Source organism: Dipodomys merriami, unplaced genomic scaffold, assembly GCF_024711535.1.
Source record: "Dipodomys merriami isolate MVZ:Mamm:240054 unplaced genomic scaffold, mDipMer1.0.p SCAF_173, whole genome shotgun sequence".
NCBI lineage: Eukaryota > Metazoa > Chordata > Mammalia > Rodentia > Heteromyidae > Dipodomys > Dipodomys merriami.
In genome coordinates this window covers 735,456-756,961 of record NW_027203082.1, presented here as the reverse complement: position 1 = coordinate 756,961, position 21,506 = coordinate 735,456, and the positions used below count along the sequence as shown (strand labels likewise).

The window sequence follows — 21,506 nt, the reverse complement described above, 5'->3', positions numbered from 1 at the left end:
GAGTTCTAACTCCAGAAGCAACAAGAACAAAACAAACACAACAAAAGAAAAAAATTCTCCAGTCACCACCACCCCTACCTGAAACTCTGTGGAAAAGAACCACTGTAGTAAGCAGGATGTTATTAAGCATTTACTGTAGTCCAGGCCCAACGAAGTGAATTAAACCAATGCCTTTGCTTTCACAGAAATTCCTAACTAGTATATGTCTGAGACAAGCAGAAAAGGTCAGATAAGTTGATGTTAGGTGAAATGAACCCCAAAATAAGTATTGAAATGTTTTTGCTTTCATGTAATTGTTTCTAACATATTTATAAGATGATTTCTTTGTTGCTTTGTATGTCCCTCCCCCACGATATAATCGCTGCTTTCACTGTATTTGATGTTGGTATAATTTGTGGAGAGGAAGGGAAAAAACAAATTATTTAAATAGGGATACAGGTGGACCCATTGCAACAATGAGATGTACAAATCGTTATGTCGGAAAAACAAACTTTACAACTTTTGCTGGGGGGAGGGGGTATAGGGGGACAGGGGGCGGCGGGGGAGATGGGAAGGGATGGGAAGGGGAAACAAAGGAGGAGGCAACAATGCTTGATAAAAAATGTACTCATTATCTTGCCCATACAATTGTAACCCCAATGTATGGTATTTTCACAATATAAAAAAAAGAAATTCCATTTTAGTGAAGCAGACAGAATATCAAATAAGCTGTACAGTGACAGGTATTGACATGCACAAAAAAGGCCAGGGAAGGGCACAAAGAATGCTGCAGATAGCATTTAGATCAGCCTTCTACATAGAGGAATTAGGTAGTGACTGAAATGCAATCTGAACTTCTATAGTACCAAGGCTTTTCCATGGACAGAACATTAAGTGTGAAGGCCCTGAGGCAGAATGGCTTGCATTGTTTGACTAGCAAGGGCCTGGTTGTTGCTCAAGCAACTAAAAGAGTTAAGATGAAAGAAGCAAAGTGGTAGCTCAGAGAGGGAGACAAAGCTAGACCATGAAGAGTTCTCTAGATAAGTTCTGACAAATAGATCTTCCTGCCCCAATGAAAACATTCTACTTAGTGTATTTCCCACAATTGTGACCACAGAGTTGTAGTCACTAGGAACCTAGTTTTAAATGTGTAGATATGTGTTTATGTATGTATATAAATATATCTATGTGTATATATGTACTATTAGTTTGACAATGAATTGTTTGTATATACATATTTATTAGTACATATCTATGGAGTACAGTCAGACATTTTATTTTTATTATTTTCTATACATGCATTTTAATATGTGTATCCAATGTACAATAATCAGATCAGGTTAATATGCAGATCAGGTTAATATGCTTATCATTTATCATCTTTGTGTTGGGAACATTCAAAAGGAAAAATTGAACTTTTTATTTGATTTTTAATTGATTGAAATGTACATAAACATTTGGTGAGCTTCTATGTTAAACCACACAGGTCTTGAGCTAAAGAACTTTGGGTTGTACATATGATGCAAATATGATATGATATGATAAAAATAGTACAAAATCATATCTAAATATCTAAATAGTCAGAAAGTTTTCAGCAGTGGGGAGACATGATTTTATGAGCTTTAAAAATACCATAAAATTATAAAATTCATCATGGGTTTTCATTTTAGGAGATCAGATCTAAATCCGGTGAGAACCTCAACTAAATTTCTCATGCCAGATTCTTACTATCTTCTGATTCTGTTTCTTTTCACTGAGTTTCTTGGTTTAAATTTTAAACTTTTGTCTGCTTGTTTTATTGCTTATATTTGTGAAATGGCTTCACATTCTTTCTGGAAGAAGAATGCTGAACATAGTCTTATGTAGGTATAGTTGCCATTAATTAGTAACTGGAAGAAAATAAGCCACTGTATCTCAAGACATCATGTAATAAGATAGCATTGAATACTGACAGTTGTAAGAAAAGGTAAGGAATATGGTCTGCAAACTACCTGTCCATCTAACACAGCAGGAAATTAATCTATAATGAATTGCAGACTACCCTTTGTTCTTACAGTGAAGAACATTGTGCAAAAGTGAGTATATTATGTAAATTTTAAACACTGATGAAAGGAGGCAATATTTTTAAAAATTTGTCTCTTAAGTACTTGGAAATAGCAAAAATGAGTAAAATTTCATCTGCCCATCAACATTACATTTATACACAATATAATGGATGAGATGTTGATTGTTATTTAATTTGAAGACTGCCAATAAACTAATCATTTCATTCTAAAACTCAACTGTATATGTTGAAAGAAAAAGTAAGAGAAAGGTAAGAATGGAGACTAGCCATTACTTAAGTGTATTATTTGAAGATTTGCTTCCCAATGCTTCCCTTCCTGGTGTCTCTTGCCCATCTCCCTCAAACTTTGGCAATTTTCAAAGAAGTAGTGTATGTTTCTCTTCTATAGATTTAAGACATGCTTTTTGCTTTATATGTTTCTTCATTCTGAAGGGATTGGGTTTATGTCCAGTGTAACAAAAATAGTTAAGAAATTAGGAAGGAAATAGTGGAAGAAAATCTACAACCTTGGTGAGTGGAAATGAGGCTACTGAAGCAATTAATTAAAAGTGACAGATACTGCCATCATGGGAAGGATCAGCAATTAAACCAGAGAGGTTTTGTTAATTACTCAAGGTTGAAGCACAGAACAACCTGAGAGCAATAAATTCATTATACAGTATTATGGCAATGGAAAGCTGGGTAATTTTTCTGTGTCATTCATTGAAGTCATATTGAAAAGGGTTGAAGTAATAACAACATCAGGAAGCTTAGAAGAGGTAAGAATAGTGCAATGTTTACCTAGGTATTTTGTGTTAATTAATGATATATCCTGTTTGTAAAATCTCCAATTTTGAGTAGGTACACTTAACTATTTTCTGTTTTTTATTTCAATTCTAAAGAAGTCACAATTTAATTAAAACTAATAGTGTCATCATTTTCTATAGTTTTTAATATATTATTTCCGTTCTAACAAAACATAATACATACTCTTGAAATATATTGTAAGAAAAATGTTACTGTTTTATATTTAAGCATCACTACATAAACAGAAAAAGTATACATTAAATATTTTTAAGTGTTTTAAATGCTTAGTAGATTTTATAGTAATATTCCAAGGCTACCTACCATATTTACAAAAATATTATACAAAATTTTACCAAGTCAAGTTAATATGAAATACCTAATCATTTTACTAATTTTAACCTAAACTTTTATTCTAGGTCTTATTGTATGATTCTGGTTAAACAGTTGGTAAAGGAAACTATAGTCTTCATTGTCTAAGTCACAGATAATCAACTTTTCTTGCTCCCAAAGCCCACTCATGATGGTTTTGAAATCACAGCAATCCATGTCCCATGTCAGAGGTTCAACCCAATATACATCATCGCTGTAGTCCAAGAAATGTCAGTTTTTAACAAAAAAAAAAATGGTAGTTTTGTTTTGTTTTGTTTTTGTCTTTGTTTAGTATCCTGATAGTTTTGATATGACAAATCTTCTAACTCCCACAACAAAAGAGCAAACAGATTAGGTAATTCACAGTTCTATATTCCATTTTATTTTACTTAGTATAGACTCAGGTCTCAGGGTGGAGACTCAAGATACTATTCCCAGTTGTTCTAACATTATTTCAATATTTTGTAGAATAAATAGAGTTGCCGGTAGCTCAACCAGGAAACTTTTCCAGTAGTTTGAGGCTACATATATTATTTTCAAAGTTTACTAAATAGTAATCATAGAATCAATATTCTTAACCAATAACTAAATTTGTCTTGGCTAGCATGAATATGCAAACATAATCTATGAAAACACAATCTAAAATGCCTTACTAACTTTGACTATTCCTATAGGTAGCAACAGAGATAATTATGAAGGGCCATAACCACCTGCTGATACCTATATGTGTGATTAAAGTTTTTCCAAGGGTTAATCATTTCAAGAGCAGAAAAAAATAAATTGTAGGATGACCTCTCTGAACTCATACTATTCAAATAATATTTCTCTGAAATAGTAAAGGCTATTCCAAATATCATCTCTCTTCATAACTGTAATCATCACATCTCCTGTGGGCAAGAAAACTATGAGATGTCCTATGTGAATAAGGTACTGATGGATAAAAGCAACCATCAGCAATCATCATGAAAGCATTTTATCATTTGCCTCATTCTAAGTTCAGATCACTGTGGTGTATTATCTTACTATTATTTGTTTTCTTCTAATTCTTGTAAAACATTTAGGCTACAGTCATGACATTTTCATATGAACTATGTAGAAATGCATTCTAAATTTAAAAACAGTTGAACCATAATTAAACATAGATCAAAAGTCTGAAGTTAAATCTATTTTTGTTTTTATTCAAGTATTTAAATAAGATAAGTTATATGTATGGGGATTCTCAGTTGCATATATTTGTGGAATTTTATGTAAATGTTGAAAATATCAGTTATAAATTTATAGTCAAATATTTTTGTTTCTTTCCAGCTGTGTTTTACAACTGTGGCTGGGTTTTACTCTTTTTCCTCTTCCTTTTCTTAATTAGTGCTAAGGCCGAAGCAACGCAAGTTAAAAAATCCTTTTAGAAACCTAATGCAATCCTGATTCAGGAATACATGAAATAAATATGGACATAAAGGCATTGTTCCAATAATGGATTAAGACCTAGATGTTTCCCACAATAGAAGAGAAAGCTAAACAGCCTTCAGAGACATAGTTTCTTGAATCAGCTTGTTTACAGAGCTGCCAAGACTTCTCTTTTATTTAGAAAAATCTCAATAGGATATTTGATGTCAGGCCCCAAACCCTCACATGAATTGTGTTAGTTTCCATTTACATTAATAATACAGAATAGCTCTGGCTTATTTCACTTTTTTCTGTATTTGAAGAGAGGCTCCTTGGTCTCTTTTATTTATTTGTATATATTTTTATTATTAAAATACTGTTCAGAGGAGTTACAGTTACATGAATAAGGTAATGAGTACACTTCCTATTGAGCGTTGTTAACTCCTCCTTTGTTTTTCTCCTACCATCCCTCCCCACCCCAGCCCCCTCAAAGTTGTAAAGTTCGTTTTCAACATACTATCTTGTACATTTACTTGTTACAATGAGTCATCCTGTAACCTTACTTCAGCATTTTATTATTTCCCTTCCCCTCTCCAAATTAGATTTAGGGCACTGGAATCAAATACAGTGAAAGAATATACATGGGGGAAGAACATACAAAAGAAACTAAAAAAATCACATGGTACATTATAAGTACATTAAAAACAACAGCAAGGAAAATAAAACCACTTGTGTTTCTATCTTGGGGTTTATTTCACTTAGCATCATCTTATATAGTCATGTGTACATAGCTTTTGAATTTTTCTGCTTGTCCTAGACGTATTCTAGTTATTGCAAATAAAGAAAATCATGGGACCTATGCTTCTTTGGGCCTGGCTTAATATAATATTTCCAAATCTTTCCATTTCCTAACAAATGGGGCAGTGTCATTCTTTCTAATGGAAGCATAGAATTCCACCGTGTGTGTGTGTGTGTGTGTGTGTGTGTGTGTGTGTGTGTGTGTGTGTGTGTGTGTGTATCACATTTTCTTGATCCATTCATCTACTAAGGGGCGTCTGGGTTGGTTCCATATCTTAGCTCTGGTGAATAATGCTGCAATAAACAAAGTTGTGCTGGTAGCTTTAGTATGGCCTTGTTTGTGATCATTTGGGTAAATGCCCTAAAGTAGGATTGCTGGGTTATAGGGGAGCTCTATGAGAAACCTCCAAACTGTTTTGCAGAGTTAATACCTCATTTTCTTGATTAATTCATCTACTGAAGGGCATTTGGGTTGGTTCTATTTCTTAGCTATGGTAAATAATGCTGTGATAAGCATAGTTGTGTGGGTAGCTTTAGTATAGCCTTTTGTGGTTATTTGGGTAAATGCCAAGAAGTGGGATTGCTAGGTCATAGGGGAGCATTATGTGTAGTCCTTTGAGGAACCTCCATATTGTTTTCCAGAGTGGTTGAAAAGGTTTATACTCCCATCAACAATGTAGGAACGTTCCTTTTGGCCACATCCCTCCAGCAGCTGTTGTTTTTAGGTTTCCTGATTTTAGCTATTCTAAGTGGGGTGAGGTAGAATTGTAATGTTCTTTTGATTTGCATTTCTTTTATGGCCAGAGAAGTTGAGCAATTTTTCACGTGTTTATTGGCCATAGCAGAATAGCTTAATAGCTATGTACATATATAAAATGGTGCTAAGTGAAATGAACTCCAAGACACTGACACAGGAGGTTTTTCTTTGTTGTTGTTGTTCTCAATGGACTATGTGATTTCTTTTTTATTTTGTGTATTTTCCCCCTATGGTTTATCCCTTATTATCACTGCATTCGATTTTGGTACCCTGGGTGTTATATATACATTTGTCTGAACTAGCAAGGGAAGGGGAATACAAAATAGACAAAGGACAAAGGGGGAATCTATGCAACATCAATACTCACAAGACAATATGTTGGAAATGATCTGTACAACTGGGGGGATTGGGAAGGAGGGAAAGAGGGAGAAAAATGAGGGAGGGGGTAAAAAGTTAGACAAGAAATGTGATCACTACCTTACTAATGTAACTGTAATCCCTCTGTACATCACTTTGACAATAAAAATTTAAAAATTAAAAAAAAGATTACAAGTTTCATGAACAACCAAGACAACAAATTAAATCCAATAACCAACAACAATCCAGGGAAGGACTCCAGTGAGAATGAAGAAGAGATGGATGACAAAAGAACCATTAATGAAATAATGACAGAATTAGTTGATAAAATAAAGGGGAAGATGCAAAAACAACTTCAAGAACTCAAAGAAATAACAAAGAAAATCCAAGACTCCCAGAAAGATACAAAGAGAAAACATGAAATTAAAACATGAAATAGACACTATGAGAACTGATCTCGGAACCATAAAAGGTTCAATTTTCAAAATGCAAACCACAGTGGAATCCATCAGTAACAGAATATGTGAATTGGAAAATAGAACTTCAGAAGTTGAGGCTAAAGCAGAGAGCTAGAACAAAAAATCAAAAGTATGGAGAAAACACTCAGAACCTACCAAAGAAAAGTCCAGAAATCAGCTAAGAAATCTACACATAATTGAAATTGATGAAGGGGAAAATTTAATAGCAAAGTCATTGACAACCTATTCAGTAAAATAATAGCTGAGAACTTCCTTCACTCTTAAGAGAGAAAACATTACCTGCTTAACAGAATCCCCAGTAGACTGGATTCAAGAAGAAACACTTCTAGATACATCATAGTAAAAACCATCAGACATGACTTACAAAGAACTGATTTTACATGCTACAGAATTTTAAAAGGAACTATATTACAATGGAAAGAAAACCAGAATCACTTCAAATCATTCCACACAAACCCTCAATGCAAAGAGAGCCTAGAATGGTATAATCCAAGCACTGAAGATCAACAACTGACAACCCAAACTGATCCACCCAGCAAAACTATCATTTATGTTAGATGGTAAAAACAAAAGCCCCAAGACAAACAAACATTTATGATCACTAAACCAGCATTATGAAGAATTCTAAAGGGAGGATACAATCTGAAGAAAACAATCAATATCAAAGAAACACATCAGAAAAGAATCAGTAGATAAATTTAGTAAACATAGGAAGAGAAAAAAACAAAATACAGGAAATCAAGAAAATAGCAGGAAACATGATATTAATGGACTCAATTCTCCTGTCAAAAAAAGAATAGTAGATTGGATCAAAAACAAGATCCATCCATTGTTTGCATTCTGTTTGGGGTTATTTTTTATTGATTAAATGGATTAAAACTTGCACTAATTATGATATATGTCTTTTCATATATTACCTGTATGTCACATTTATTGAATAAGCAAAAGATATTAAATCTATGATCTTAGAGAAAAGAATTCAGCATCAGATAGTTGCACAAAATAACATACCTTTAGATGTAAATAACTATCAAGAATGTTAAGCTAACTTATAATAGAAAATAACCCTACTGTGAAGCAAAAGCAGCAGCAGCAGCAGCAGCAGCAGTAGCAGCAGCCAAAGAGGAAGAAGAGGAAGAAGAGGAAAAGGAAGAGGAAGAAGGAGGAGGAGGAGAAGGAAGGAGGAGGAGGAGGAGGAGGAGTCCCAAGCATAAGGTCTTTCTTTCCTCTACCACCCCACAATAATATTTTTTTAAAAAGAAAGTCTGTGATTCTTATCTCCAGTTAACCACAAAAAGAAGTGAAACTGTGTCTCAAGTGGTAGAGTACTAGTTTTGATTGCTCACTGGAAAATCTAAGGGACAATACCCAGGTCCTGAATTCAAGATCCAGTACTGGCACAAAACAAACAAAAAATATTTGTTAGTTTCTCCACAATATGTAGAGCACCATTTGAAACTGAAGAAAATATATTTCTTGATGGAAAGTTGAGTATGTACCCAAACAGGATTATATTGATAAACAAATAATAGTTTAGGAAAAATATTTCTAATACTTCAGACAAATAGTTAATAGCCATATTATGTGGAAATCTCTGACTAATTACAGAAAAACAGATCAACAACCCAATTTAAAACTGAGGAGAGGATATTAATGAATAAGTTCTGGGAGAAATGGAGATTCTGAGAGAAATGGATTTTCTAGGTGCCCTAAACTCCAAATAATCAGAAAACATAAGAAAAGATATTCAAATTAGAAAATGCGACAAAATATCACTTTAACATGGTGTGTTAATGCATACCAGTAAGTCCAACCCTCAGGAGGCTGAGGTAGGATGATCAAGAGTTTGAGAGCAGCTTGGACTACATAGTGAGTTTCAGGCCAGCCTCCACCCCCAACTACCTAGTGAGACCCTATCACAAATGACAAAAAAGAAAAGGGGAGGAGATAGAGGAAAGGGAAGAAAGTAAAAGAGAGGAGAGGAGAAGGGAGAGAAAGGATTGGAAAGGAGGCCAGGGGAGAAGAAAGGAGTAGAAAGGGAATAGGAAATGGAAGGGAAGGCAAGGAGAATATATCACTCTTCATCCATCAGACTGAACATTTTTGTTTGCTTGTTTGTTTAAAGCAGTAAACTAGTTGCTGTAAAGTGGAGTTATGACAGAAATGTATTTATGTTTATAATCCAAGTGTCTTGCATCATTATGAAAGCAAATCTAATAAGTGAAAAGTATACATACTCTTCTGCTCAGCAATCATCCATTGGTATTTATCTCATGGAACTAAAACAACCAGAACTTAATATACACAAAGATGCTAGTTACAGGTTCTTTAACAGTTGAAAGAAAAAGGAAACCAAGGAATTGCCCCTTTAAAAATATAGTTGAAAAGGAATGCCGTAGCCATAGTTAGAATAGTAGACAGGCATTAAAAATGAAATAGAATTGTAAAGATAGTAGTTTATGAGATAGAATTGAGAAAGGCACAAAGAAGTGTACCTCTAGACTACTTTTACCATTTTATTTACTACCCATAAAATAATGCCAACCCCAGCTAATGAATAGATACATATGGATAAATGCATATGTGCTTTATTATGACTACAGATGAATAGAGAAACATATATCACCGAGCTAATTATTCACCAGTGGACAGAGTGTATGCTTCATGTGACTTTACTTTGAAGCAGGAAGTATAAGTAAACAATAACAAAGACCAGCTTCTTTTTTAATATATATTTTTATTGTAAAGACAATGTACAGAGGGGTTACGGTTACATGAGTAAGGTAATGACTACATTTCCTATTGAGCATCGTTACCCCCTCCTTTGTTTTTCCCCTACCAACCCTTCCCTCCCCATCTCCTCAACTCTTTCCCCCACCAAGTTGTAAAGTTCGTTTTCGACATAGTGTCTTGTACATCTCATTGCTACAATGGGTAAACCTCTATCCTTATTTCAGCATTTTGTTATTTCCCTTCCCCTCCCTAAATTAGAAAAATGTATATACAAGATGCAGGGAACTGGAATCAAATATAGTGAAAACAGGGGTTATACCATGAGGGAAGAACATGCAAAAGAAACAAAAATATCACATAGTACATTATAAGTACATTAAAAACTACAGCAAGAAAGATAAAACCTCTTGTGTCCCTATTTTGGGGTCCGTTTTGCTTAGCATCATCTTATATGGTCATATGTACATAGCTTTTGAGCTTTTCTGCTTGTCCTAAACAGATACTAGTTATTGCAAATAAGGGAAACCATGGGACCCATGTTTGTTTGGGCCTAGCTTACTTCACTTAATATAATTTTTTCCAAGTCTTTCCATTTTTTAACAAATGGGGTGATGCCATTCTTTTTGATGGAGGCATAGAATTCCACCATATATATATAATATTTATATTATATTATATATTATAGTATATTATATATATATATTTTTATATATATACCACATTTTCTTGATCCATTCATCTGCTGAGGGGCATCTGGGTTGGTTCCATATAGTTGTTCTGGTAGCTTTAGTATGGCCTTGTTTGTTTTCATTTGGGTAAATGCCCAAAAGTGGAATTGTTGGGTCATAGGGGAGCTCTATGGGTAGTCTTGAGGAACCTCTATACTGCACAAAGACCATATTCTAAAATTGGCCCATAAAATTCTATTGAAGATTTTATGTACAGTTTTATCTTTATATATAGTGCATGATTGAAATAAATAAAATATAATGACTCAAATAAAATTTGCAGACTTGAAATCATAATGAAAACTACATGTAATTAAAACTATTCACTCCCTGCCCAAAGTTTATACAAAGCTGTGGTTTATAAGAAATAGCAGCAATGAAAAGCTGGTTTTTACACATATACAAATCATTTATTTGCCAAATTAATTTTCATTAGGGATATGGTGGATGTGAGTGAAGAGTAACAAAGATGCTATGGGAAAAAATGTCTTGGCACATTTCCCCAGGTAGTGAATAGTTTCCCTCGTCCTGAATGCAGCATGTTCTAGAATCTGGCACAGATCTATCAAAGGGTTAGATCAGAATCCACATCAGTTAACATTTGTTGTACAACAAACCATCCTTAAATTTAGCAGCTTAAACATTTGTTTTTTCCCATGCATCTGAGGTTTGGCTGATCATTCTTCTGGTCTGGACTTTCTTTGCTTCTACTAGATGGGTTTGGACAACCTTACTTGCCTGTGTGACAGTTGGCAAGCTAGACAACAATAGAATTCTCTAGAAATAGAAGTATCCATCACTAGGGAAAACTAGGTAACACTAGGTTGATGGTGAAAATGATGTTGCCAAAGGCTATATGTTCACAGAAAGGAAGTTCATTATGTACTAAAAAGCAAATTCTAAAATGATATATACTCTATGACTCTTTTCAAACCATTTCTACATCTATCAAAAGCTCAATAAAAAACTGGGCAAAAGAGTAGGTATTTCACCAAAGAACAAGTTGATGGCAAACCTTAGTTATTTCAAATTCACTAGAGATTAAGAAAATGGAACAGATGCATAAACACATAAAATTTGGAAGAATGTGTCAAAATAGGAACAGTGAGCTTTAAGGGGTTGTTTTTTATTAGTTTTAGATATCTTGACTATTATATAATATATATTCCTAAAATAAATATGTCACTGTAATAATCAGGGGAGAGATATTTAAGTGTAATCTAAGTCAATTAGATATGATCAAACAATCCTTTAAATCTTATTTTTTATCACTTAAGAACCATGTCAGGAGTCATGCTTATACATGTACCTCGGTCTTAATTTTTCATTACATTTTATTTATTCTGCAGACTATTATAGAGAAACCCAAGTACTACATTCCTTCCTTCCTTATAAGTAGAGACACTTGTCATACTTTATATGTCTCCTGTGTTTACTACTCTGGCTCTCCTATAAGATTATGTTTGGTAGATGCATAACATTTATATCTTATCATCAACATAACATCATATCAATTTTTTGAGCACCTATTATGCATAATTACACCAACCAGTGTGAACTTTGACTGGTTGGTAAAAGTTTCCTTTCAGCAGTTGATATTGAATCCTAATCCTGTAGGAACAAACTATCCTAGATAACAGATTACAGCCCCAATTCTATAAATTGTATAACTTGTATGGAGGAAATAGCTCAATATTTCATGATCTCTCTTTTTTAATTTTTTTACTATTTGCAACATGGGTTGTAGGTGGGATGGCAGTTGAATTCAGTGTTTTAAAATCTTCTTTCAGGGGCTGGGAAGTTGGCTCAGTGGTAGAGCACTTGCCTTGCATGCCTGAGGCCCTGGGTTTGATTCCTCAGCACCATATAAGCAAAAAGAAAAAAGCCAGAAGTGGCGCTGTGGCTCAAGTGGTAGAGCGCTAGCCTTGAGCTGAAGAGCTGAGGGACAGTGCCCAGGCCCAGAGTTCAGGCCCCACGACCGGACCCCAAAAAAAAAAATCTTCTTTCAGCTTCAAAAATTAAATAATTTATTTCTAAGTTTTCAAATGTACTTCTAAAAACTAAATCTTGAACAATTGGACACTTGCATGTAGCTAGGCAGAAAATATTGCATACAACATTCCATCATGGCATATCTGCCTTGTGTGTTCCCTACTCTGTCTTCATTTTGGCAACTCTACTGCTTTTGGAGGACATACTGTAGGTCTGATTCACTCACATTTCTCCCAGACCTTCACATATGAATAGGGCTCAGGAGATGACATCATTAATACCCACTCTCTTTTTAAGTTCAAAATGAAAATACTTTATATTCTAATCTATATGTAAGTAAGCACCATATTGGGTAGTTAAAAACCAGCAACCAAGGACCCATTGCAACAATGAGTTGTACAAGTCATTATGTCAAAAATGAACTTTACAACTTTGGAGGGGGGAGGGGGGAGCGGGGAGGATTGGGTTGGGGGGGCAGGAGGATGAGAAGGGGAAAGAAAGGAGGAGGCTACAATGCTTGATAAGAAATGTACTCATTATCTTGCCCATGTAATTGTAACCCCTCTGTATAGTATTTTCACAATAAAAAAAAAAAGGAATCTCGGAAAAAAAAAAACAACCCAGCAACCAAGACAGAACTTAGGGTTGATTTCTTGTGTCAAACAAATAACTAAAGAAATAATTCTCTTGTACATGTTTAGCATCATTTGCTTTATGAGATACTAGGTGTTTTAGAGGGAAAAGGAGTGAGAGAAAAAGACTATGCTATAGTCTTGACGATTTATTTTAGGCAAGAGAATTGCTGAGCCTGTTTAAACAGGGAAAGAACTGAGGGATAGAGACATGGAAAATGGAGGTTAAAAAAAAACTTGAGGTAAAGTGGTAAAATTCATGTGAAGGCAATGAGATATGGAAAATTAAAGCTTCATCCTGCCAAACAGTGGTGTGTCCTAAATAATAGGTTAGAAGAAAAGTCCAGAAGTTAAAAACCCAGAGATGAGTAGAGGATGAAGAGATAGCTGAGATCTTTAAAAATTTGTCTAAAAAGCCAAGTCATCCTCAGGAGGAAGGAGCTCCAGATGGCAAAGGGGCTCAGTCTTTGTGGCAATGATCAGAAGAAATGCCCAGCGGCTTTGAGGACCCAGCTACCCCAGCTACTATAAAACAGTATGAGTCTGCAGGAGATGTCATCACCTTGGACTGATGACTTTGCTTATAAAACTTGATGATCTGGAAGTGGCAAAGCATACAGGATGCAGTAAATACATTACTAAAATGATTTATAGGCAGTTCAGTGCTATGCTGTCAAGTGATAATCAGAGGTCAAACAAGGACATCAGAAAATCCATATCATGTTAAAGACAAAGAGTTGGTGTGGTATTATTACAGTGGAGGAGGGGATTGGGATGGTGTAAGATTGAACTGTTGTAAGATTGAACTGTTGTATCGAAGGGGAACCCTTATGGACTCCCCAGCATTTTTCAGATACAGCAAGGTGTACATGTAGGATACCAGGAGCCACTCTATCCCACATTCTTTTCAGATATCATGAACTTCAGATCCTTTGTAGTTTTAAGGAGACAGAAAATCTGAATTATGCTCCAAAGCAAGCTAATGGAAATTTGCTCAGTATCTCATGCCAGTTTCTTCATCAATAAAAGAGGAGTAGTAAGAAGAAACATGTAAGAAACACATGAGAAAAGATCTTTTCTCTACTGAAAATGGTTGATAATAGTACCTATGGGAGAATTTTGAATGTGAAGAAACATTCTTTTATAAGCATAGCTGTGTCAAATAGGAGTGAAGTAATTTCACCTGATCTATTCATTTTGTATTTAAAGAAACTGTAATTCAAATATTAAGTCTAATGGTACCAGGTCTAATGGTATTGACTTGGTGGTGGCAAAATTTAAACAAATAAACTTGGTTTTTTTCAACGGCACTATCCATTGTACCTACACATAAAGTTTAGCTCAAATTCAATGTAATAGTGTAGTAAGTACCATCGTTCTGAGTGGTAGGAAATATATAGGAAGAATTTGATCAGAAAGTGGCAAAATCACAGTGCATTTTTATGGTACTCCACAATATTTTCTTGACTTCAAAGTGCCCTTATATTAATATATAAATCATGCTTTTGTCATTTGACTTATAATTCATTCTAAAACAACAAAACTCGGTTTGTATTTTATGCAAGTCTTTTTTATGTAACCACTCTTTTTTATAAATAATATTTATATTTTCAGGCAATTAAAAGAGCCAATTTTTTCATGAATTGTTTCCATGAACTAAAGAAATGCAATATATAGTTTATTTATTTTTGTATTTTGTCAGTCAGGGGGCCTGAACTCTGGGCCTGGGCACTGTCCCTCAGCTCTTCAGCTCAAGGCTAGTGCTCTACCACTTGCAGTATATAGTTTCTAATATTAAATATGAATATAATAAAAGAAAATATTAATATTAGGCATATCATGACCTAGCTGACATGGTAGGAATATTACATATGAATGTATACCAAGTTAAATTTAAAACATCAGTTATCTGGTATTTCTGTGTTTTAATTTTTCTACCACAAATGTCTATTTTGTAGGAAATAGGTATGAATAAGTTGGAATATGTAAACTAAGCATGGTGAGGGTTTCTGAAAAAGTTACATAGATATAAGAACTCTACACAAAATAGCCAATGATTGAAAGAGTAGTTCCATTTCAGTTTTATTTTCCTGGTAGACTGGGATGATTTATGTAAATCTATAAAGCATCTAACTTTCCTAGATATGCCAGTGAATGCATTTAAGATGCAGGCCCGTACACTGCATTTTATGCTAGAATGACTCATGAAAATTGTATTTAGATAAAGATTTTTTAAGTTTCAATTCATAGCATGATGCTATAGTGTTAGAATAGCATGGCTTAAAAGTTCGAAGAATTTAATTTTTGTGGTAAGGAGGACACACGAATTATACACGCTCTGGTGGTCTTCAGAAACAGTGGTAGCCATGGCACCTCTACATTTTTAAATAATGAATAAATAAAAGCCCTGACCACTTGCTCAATTTGTTTACCCTTTGTCCCCTTGTTTCTGTGCTTCTCCTTCCTCTCCCCAAGTCAGATAAATGTATATACATTACAAAGGGTACAGAAATCAAAACAGGCAGAAAAAAGGAAAGAAAAAAGGAAAAAAAACACAAACAGTACAATAAAAAACCTCTTGCTTCCATTTCTTAGAGTTCATTTCAATAAGCATCATTTTATATGATCATATGCACATAGCTATTGAGTCCTTGAGATCTTCTCCTAAGAATATCCTCCTTTGTTCTCACTGTATGAAGGTTTAGACTGCTGTATAATTATATATCCTTTGGGTTTATTTGTAGATTTGTAGGCACATTCTAATTATGACAAATGAGGGAAACCATGCAACCTCTATTTCTTTGGGTCTGGCTTACTTTGCTTAGCATAATTTTTTTTGTCTTTTGTTTCTTTCTGAAGGAAGCAGTAAAAGGCACTAGACACTATGTTGGAAATAACAATACAACTTTCTGGGGGAGGAAATTCTGGAGGGGGAAAAGTAGATGACACTGACTTATGGAACTGTAACCCCTCTGCACATCACCTTTGCAATAAATTTTTTAAAGAAAAGAAGCCCTGTCCACAAGATCATGGTCCCTTAAACTGAACCATCATGGTGCTGTTGCTCCAGTGTAGAGCTAGTGACTTTGGATATAAGGAGTTTTAAAATGAGCCATGGCAAGTGCTTGAAAACTGAGACATTCTTAAAATGAGAAATATACGAGAGTTTTCTTGAATCTGCTAAGAAGTTTGGCTATTCCTGCATAGGAATCCTGCATCCCCAACTATGCCTGTTCATTTATGACTGGTTCTCACTATTATCTCTCCCTGTGTATGTCAGCTGGAACATTTTCCTGACAGACAGTCCAGCTGTAACACTCCACTCCACTTTCTAAACTCCAACATTCTTATCTTCCTATGTGATTTGAATTTACCAAACTCAGGCCTAAACATCACAAGTAAAGATAATAATTTGTCCATTCAATGGACAGTTCCACTGGTGACCTGCTATGGCACAACAGATAGAACTCTCCAACTGCACACCCCCATATTCAAGAACTTGTGCTAAAATGGATTTCAGTGCATCAGTTTGTACTTTACTGGATTGCTTTTATGAAAGGAGCAGTAACATATATATGTACATATATTCATATATGTATATTATCTATGGTAGTGAAGAAGATAGGTTCCAATCTTCTTTTCATCAAAAAATGGTTTATTATCTTTGTTATTGTCCAACCTTTTGTTCCAATTCAACATTGTCAGTTTATGAGTACAATGAATCTTAATCAGTATCACCCCTTCCATTGCTGTCCCCCATCTCTCCCAACTCCAATCATCTTCTCACTTACCTAGTTCTATTTTCATATGGGTACATTGAATATTATGGCAGTATTCACCCATCCTTCCTCTCGCTATTTGTCTGTATACTCATCTCTGTAATCAAGCATTAATAAATCTATACCTCTGTAATTCACCCACTTTCTTGTGGATTTCATGAGGTCTCTGGACTGGCCTTTTAGTTTTCTCATTTTATTATTTCTTCACTAGTCAAGAATGTAAAGGTGTGGTTGCTTTAACTGCAACTTTTTAACCTTTAGCAAATCATCTGAAGGTTCTTTTAAGTAATTACTTTTAAAAAGTCCTACTCATGTTCAAGACCACATCACCCACCCACCCCCTCAAATTGTAAAAGAATGTCTGGGAGTATAAGTTCAGCATTTGTACATATTGAAACCTTGGCTCTTCCTTGGGAAAGCAACCTAACTTCTTTTCCCTCCTTTTCTTTATCTGTACTATGAAAGTGATAAAATTCTCAAATAAATGTTACAAAACACTTTGAATGTGCCTACCTCCATCACATATTCAATAAATACTATTATTACCTCATAGAGTGATCATGAGAATAAATTTATTATAAGTGTTCAGTATAAAACAACTTGCAAATATGAACATGCTATTTATATGTAAAATATTTGCAATATTTCATGTTTCTTATAGTAATTAATTTTAATATCATAGATATTAAATGTTTAAGTCTTTTGTGGTTATCTTATCACATACAAATTACTTTCTTAATAATTAATTTCAAATTAATTTGAGTGTATTTTTAAAGATCATGGCCAAAAGTAGTAATTCTAAAATGACTACTCACAATATAGCAGAATGGCAAATTTTTATAATTTCGTCTACACAGTAAGATTTAAAAGAATGGCAACATTTCTGAATAATTCTTTTATTTTCTAAGTGTTGGACAGTGACCGAGAGATATTACAAATTCCACAAATGAAAGGAAGAAAACTGAGAGATGGAGGTAAGTTCAGGAATAGGTATACAAATACTAGCATAACATATGAACCCAAAGAAAAATATATGAGATTTGTATATATATGTACTTACATATATTATCTATTTTAATTAACTTAGATCTTGAATATGTTTTTAAAGCTTGCTATATGTTTTCATTTCTTCTTTAACATTAATGTTAGTATGTGAATTAGCACAACTGTACTATTTAATTTGATGCTATTTTAAGAAGTGTAATGCTTTTTAGAACTAAAAACTACAACAGAGGGCATAACAGAAGTGGAAGATGGGAAATATTTGGGTTCCTCAATACAGCAGTGTTTCTTCAGATTAGATGGGAAAGAGGGGATGTTGATGTCAATCAAAATAATTAACTGTTGCATGCCTGCTTTGTATCAGGTAACTTGTACCAGAAGCTGCTAGGTGGGTACAGATGGCAAATAAGAACCATTACTGCTGGCTTTACTTAGTGGCTAGAGCCAATACCTTAATTATTTTCCAGGTTTCAGGAAGTGTATCTCGGTGGTAGGGAGCATTCAATCTGAACCACTGTAAAATAAGGAGAGAGAGATAGTGAGAGAAGAGGAAGAGAGGTAGGGGAAAAGGGCGGGAGGGAGGGGAAGGAGGAAGGAAGGAAGGAAGGAAGGGAGTAGCCATAGTCTGAAAATTATTTCCACTATCAGACTGGCATTGTGATTCAGTGTCTAGCAAGTACAAAGCCTCTGAATTCCATACCTTCAAATACAAAAACTTATTTCCACTATTAAGTTATACTGGTTTCCTTAGGGGCATGTGCTAGAGATTGTTTATGCATTCAGCCAATTACAAGACCAATACTAGAAAAAGCATTCCAAGTTTTCCCTAATTATTTGAAATACAATATGTACACTGGATTTAAGAATTTCTCATAATAATGGCATTTTGATGATTTCTTAGTGAAGACTCTTCCCAAATATAAAGTTTGTTTTGTATGACCACCAACTTGCAAAACACTGAAAATTCTCTTCTCATTTATCCTGATTTCAGGCTGCTCACTGTGCTTGACCCCTAAATGTTTCGTGTTTGCTTTGCTCTATCTTTGAGGAATTCTACACCACTATGCCTGATTTTTTTTCCCCTGACACAAATAATTACACATGCACTTAGATACTCTTGACAAATACATTAACACACATTTCAACTACTTCTGTTTGTTGTTTTATGATGGACACATGTTTGTGAAGCTATTTCATTTGGTTATTTTAAAATATTAACAAATATGGAGGTGGTAGCATAACAGCTGGAAAAAGATACTAAACCCTCTTCAGTATCTGAATTCATGATATATGTATTTAAATTTTTTAATCAATGTTAGTGTCTTGCTTTAAGTAACAAGGAAATTACTCTTCCTTAACCACTACAAAATTACTGAGTTCCCAGTAGTTAAGAAAATAATCACAGTTTTTTTTTGTCGGTCGAAAAATAAAAAGAAAAGAATCACAGCATTAGCAACGTTAAAAGTCATCAAGTACTAATTGTTGCAAATGGGAAAAGTGACCTTAAAAGAGTTGAAATAGCAACTCTTACTCTTAAAAAAATAAAAGCAGTTAAAAAAAAAAAAAAACAAAGCTAGAACCCAGACAATGACAACAGACCAAAGTTCTTTACCTACTTTCCAAAGCCACTGTCGGTAGCTTTTTCTGTACCCTTAATACTTTGCACTAGCCCTGAAACACATTATTAAAAAAAAAGTCTGGTTTGAGTTAAAAGAAGATTTAACAAAGAGATGAACTTCAAATGAGTCAGCAACAGAGACTCGCCCCTGGGGCTCCACTGTGGTCACTTGACAGCAGCACCTGAGACTGGTTCCCTGGGCTTTTTGTAAAGTTGAAGGAAGGGGATTGGTGAGTCCAGACCCTTCATGTTGCTTGGTTTCAGGTTCACAAGAAAGCAAACCATCAAGGGGATGTTCTGATGTATCCATGAACTGCAGCTAAGTCACTTAAGGGTCTTCTTAAAATAAAGCTCTGCTGGGTTTTCTCAGTATAGCATTCTAAAAGTTGACACAGCAAGATTGCTTCTCACCAGGTTCTATTTTTAAATCCCAGTTTTGTTTTTTTAAAACATTCTTTTAGCTTCCAGATTAAGTTTCTACGCCATATTTGGTGGGTCTTTCCATTTTGCCTGACTGTTTAGTGGTTATATACTGTCAAATCAACCTTTTATGAGGAAGGAAAGAGAGAGGAAAAGGGGAATGGAGGAAGAGAGAAGGAGGGAGGGAAAGAGGAGGAAGGAAGGAACAAATGAACGAAGGAAGGAAGGAAGGAAGGAAGGAAGGAAGGAAGGAAGGAAGGAAGGAAGGAAGGAAGGAAGGGAAGGAGAGAAGGAGGAAGGAAGGAAGGAAGGAAGGAATGAAGGAAGGAAGGAAAGAAGGAAGGAAGGAAGGAAGGAAGGAAGGAAGGAAGGAAGGAAGGAAGGAAGGGAGGGAGAGAAGGAGGGAGGGAGACAGGGAGGGAGGTAAAAGGATTGAGCAAAGAGGCAGCAATAAGAAGGGAGACAAGAGGAAGGAGGGAGGGAAAATATTAGCTAATAATATTTATTGAGTGTTATTAACTATACCAAGCAATATTTTAAGCACTTTCCTTATATTGATTAAAAAGTTTGCTTTTCCACAGCTTAAGAACATAGGCTGTATTACTGTTCAAATTCAAATGAAGAAACTTTGGCCTAGAGGGGGTGAAAAAATTTGCTCAAAGCTGTGTGGCTAGTACACAGCAGAGATGGCTTATAACCTAGCAATCTATTTCCAACTAAGATATTAATGTAAAAATGTTAAGAAAGATTTTGATTTTATATCTTTTTCCTTTTGTATTAATCAATTTGCATTATATCATCCAAACTCTCAATCATAAAGAAATATACTAGAGGAAGAGGTCAGGAAATTTTAGATCTAATTCTGCTTTGCCATTTAGACATCCCTCTGAAAAATAATTATGAAACTTTTTGCACTTTCTATTTCTTCATTTAGGACCAGATAAAATGTTAACAAAATTATATTATCATGAGAATTACATATGATAAAATCTTTATTGTAGCACATAAAAGCCATACTCCATAAAGGGAAATTGACCAATATCAAAATGTTTAATCAGTTATTCTTAGCTTATTATTGTTACATGAAGTTGTATATAACTTTGTATAAAAGTAATGAAATAGTTTCTGTGAGTGCCAGATATTATTATAATTGTCTTATTAGGCACCAATGTGTACATGTGCTATGCTAGGATCAATGTGAAAAGAAAGGCAAGTGATACATTAATACTCACCTGCTAACCAATCGCTTTCTTGAAAAACTTTACCTTCCTTGGCTGCAGAACTTTGGTTCATCTTCTGTCTCCATACCCAGTCAAATCTTACCAGCATAGTTTCTTAACAACAAGGAGGCAAAGGGCTCTGAACATACCCACAGGAATCCTGACTCATTTTCACTTTCACATCTTGGGTCTCTTTTTAGTGCTAAACCATCCAGCCACTACAAACTGGGCCCCAAAACTTGGAGTCACAGTAGATTTTCAGCTGTGCAACTGAACATTACTGCAGTGAGACAAAAAGGGCTGAAGAGACGCACTAGTCAAAGTCTATGTGAGTCTTGGAAATGGCACATCATTCAAAGGGACCAGGCAGAAAAAAATCTAAGTGTGCAAATAGAAGTACCAATGTGAA

The 21,506-nt window shown here is 34.6% G+C and overlaps 1 protein-coding gene across 7 annotated transcripts in view; it reads left to right on the top strand.

The window, feature by feature from the left end:
• Pex5l (peroxisomal biogenesis factor 5 like) overlaps positions 1 to 21,506 on the top strand; it is a 249,369-nt gene that overhangs the window by 34,187 nt on the left and 193,676 nt on the right. For 2 of the 7 annotated variants that reach the window (XM_070025857.1, XM_070025850.1), the window contains exon 2: positions 17,746 to 17,811. The exons of the other annotated variants lie outside the window; for them this stretch is intronic. In XM_070025857.1, the coding sequence (XP_069881958.1) occupies positions 17,806 to 17,811 (6 nt within the window). In that variant the 5' untranslated portion in view covers positions 17,746 to 17,805. The remainder of the gene's footprint in view (positions 1 to 17,745; positions 17,812 to 21,506) is intronic. 7 annotated transcript variants of the gene reach the window in all.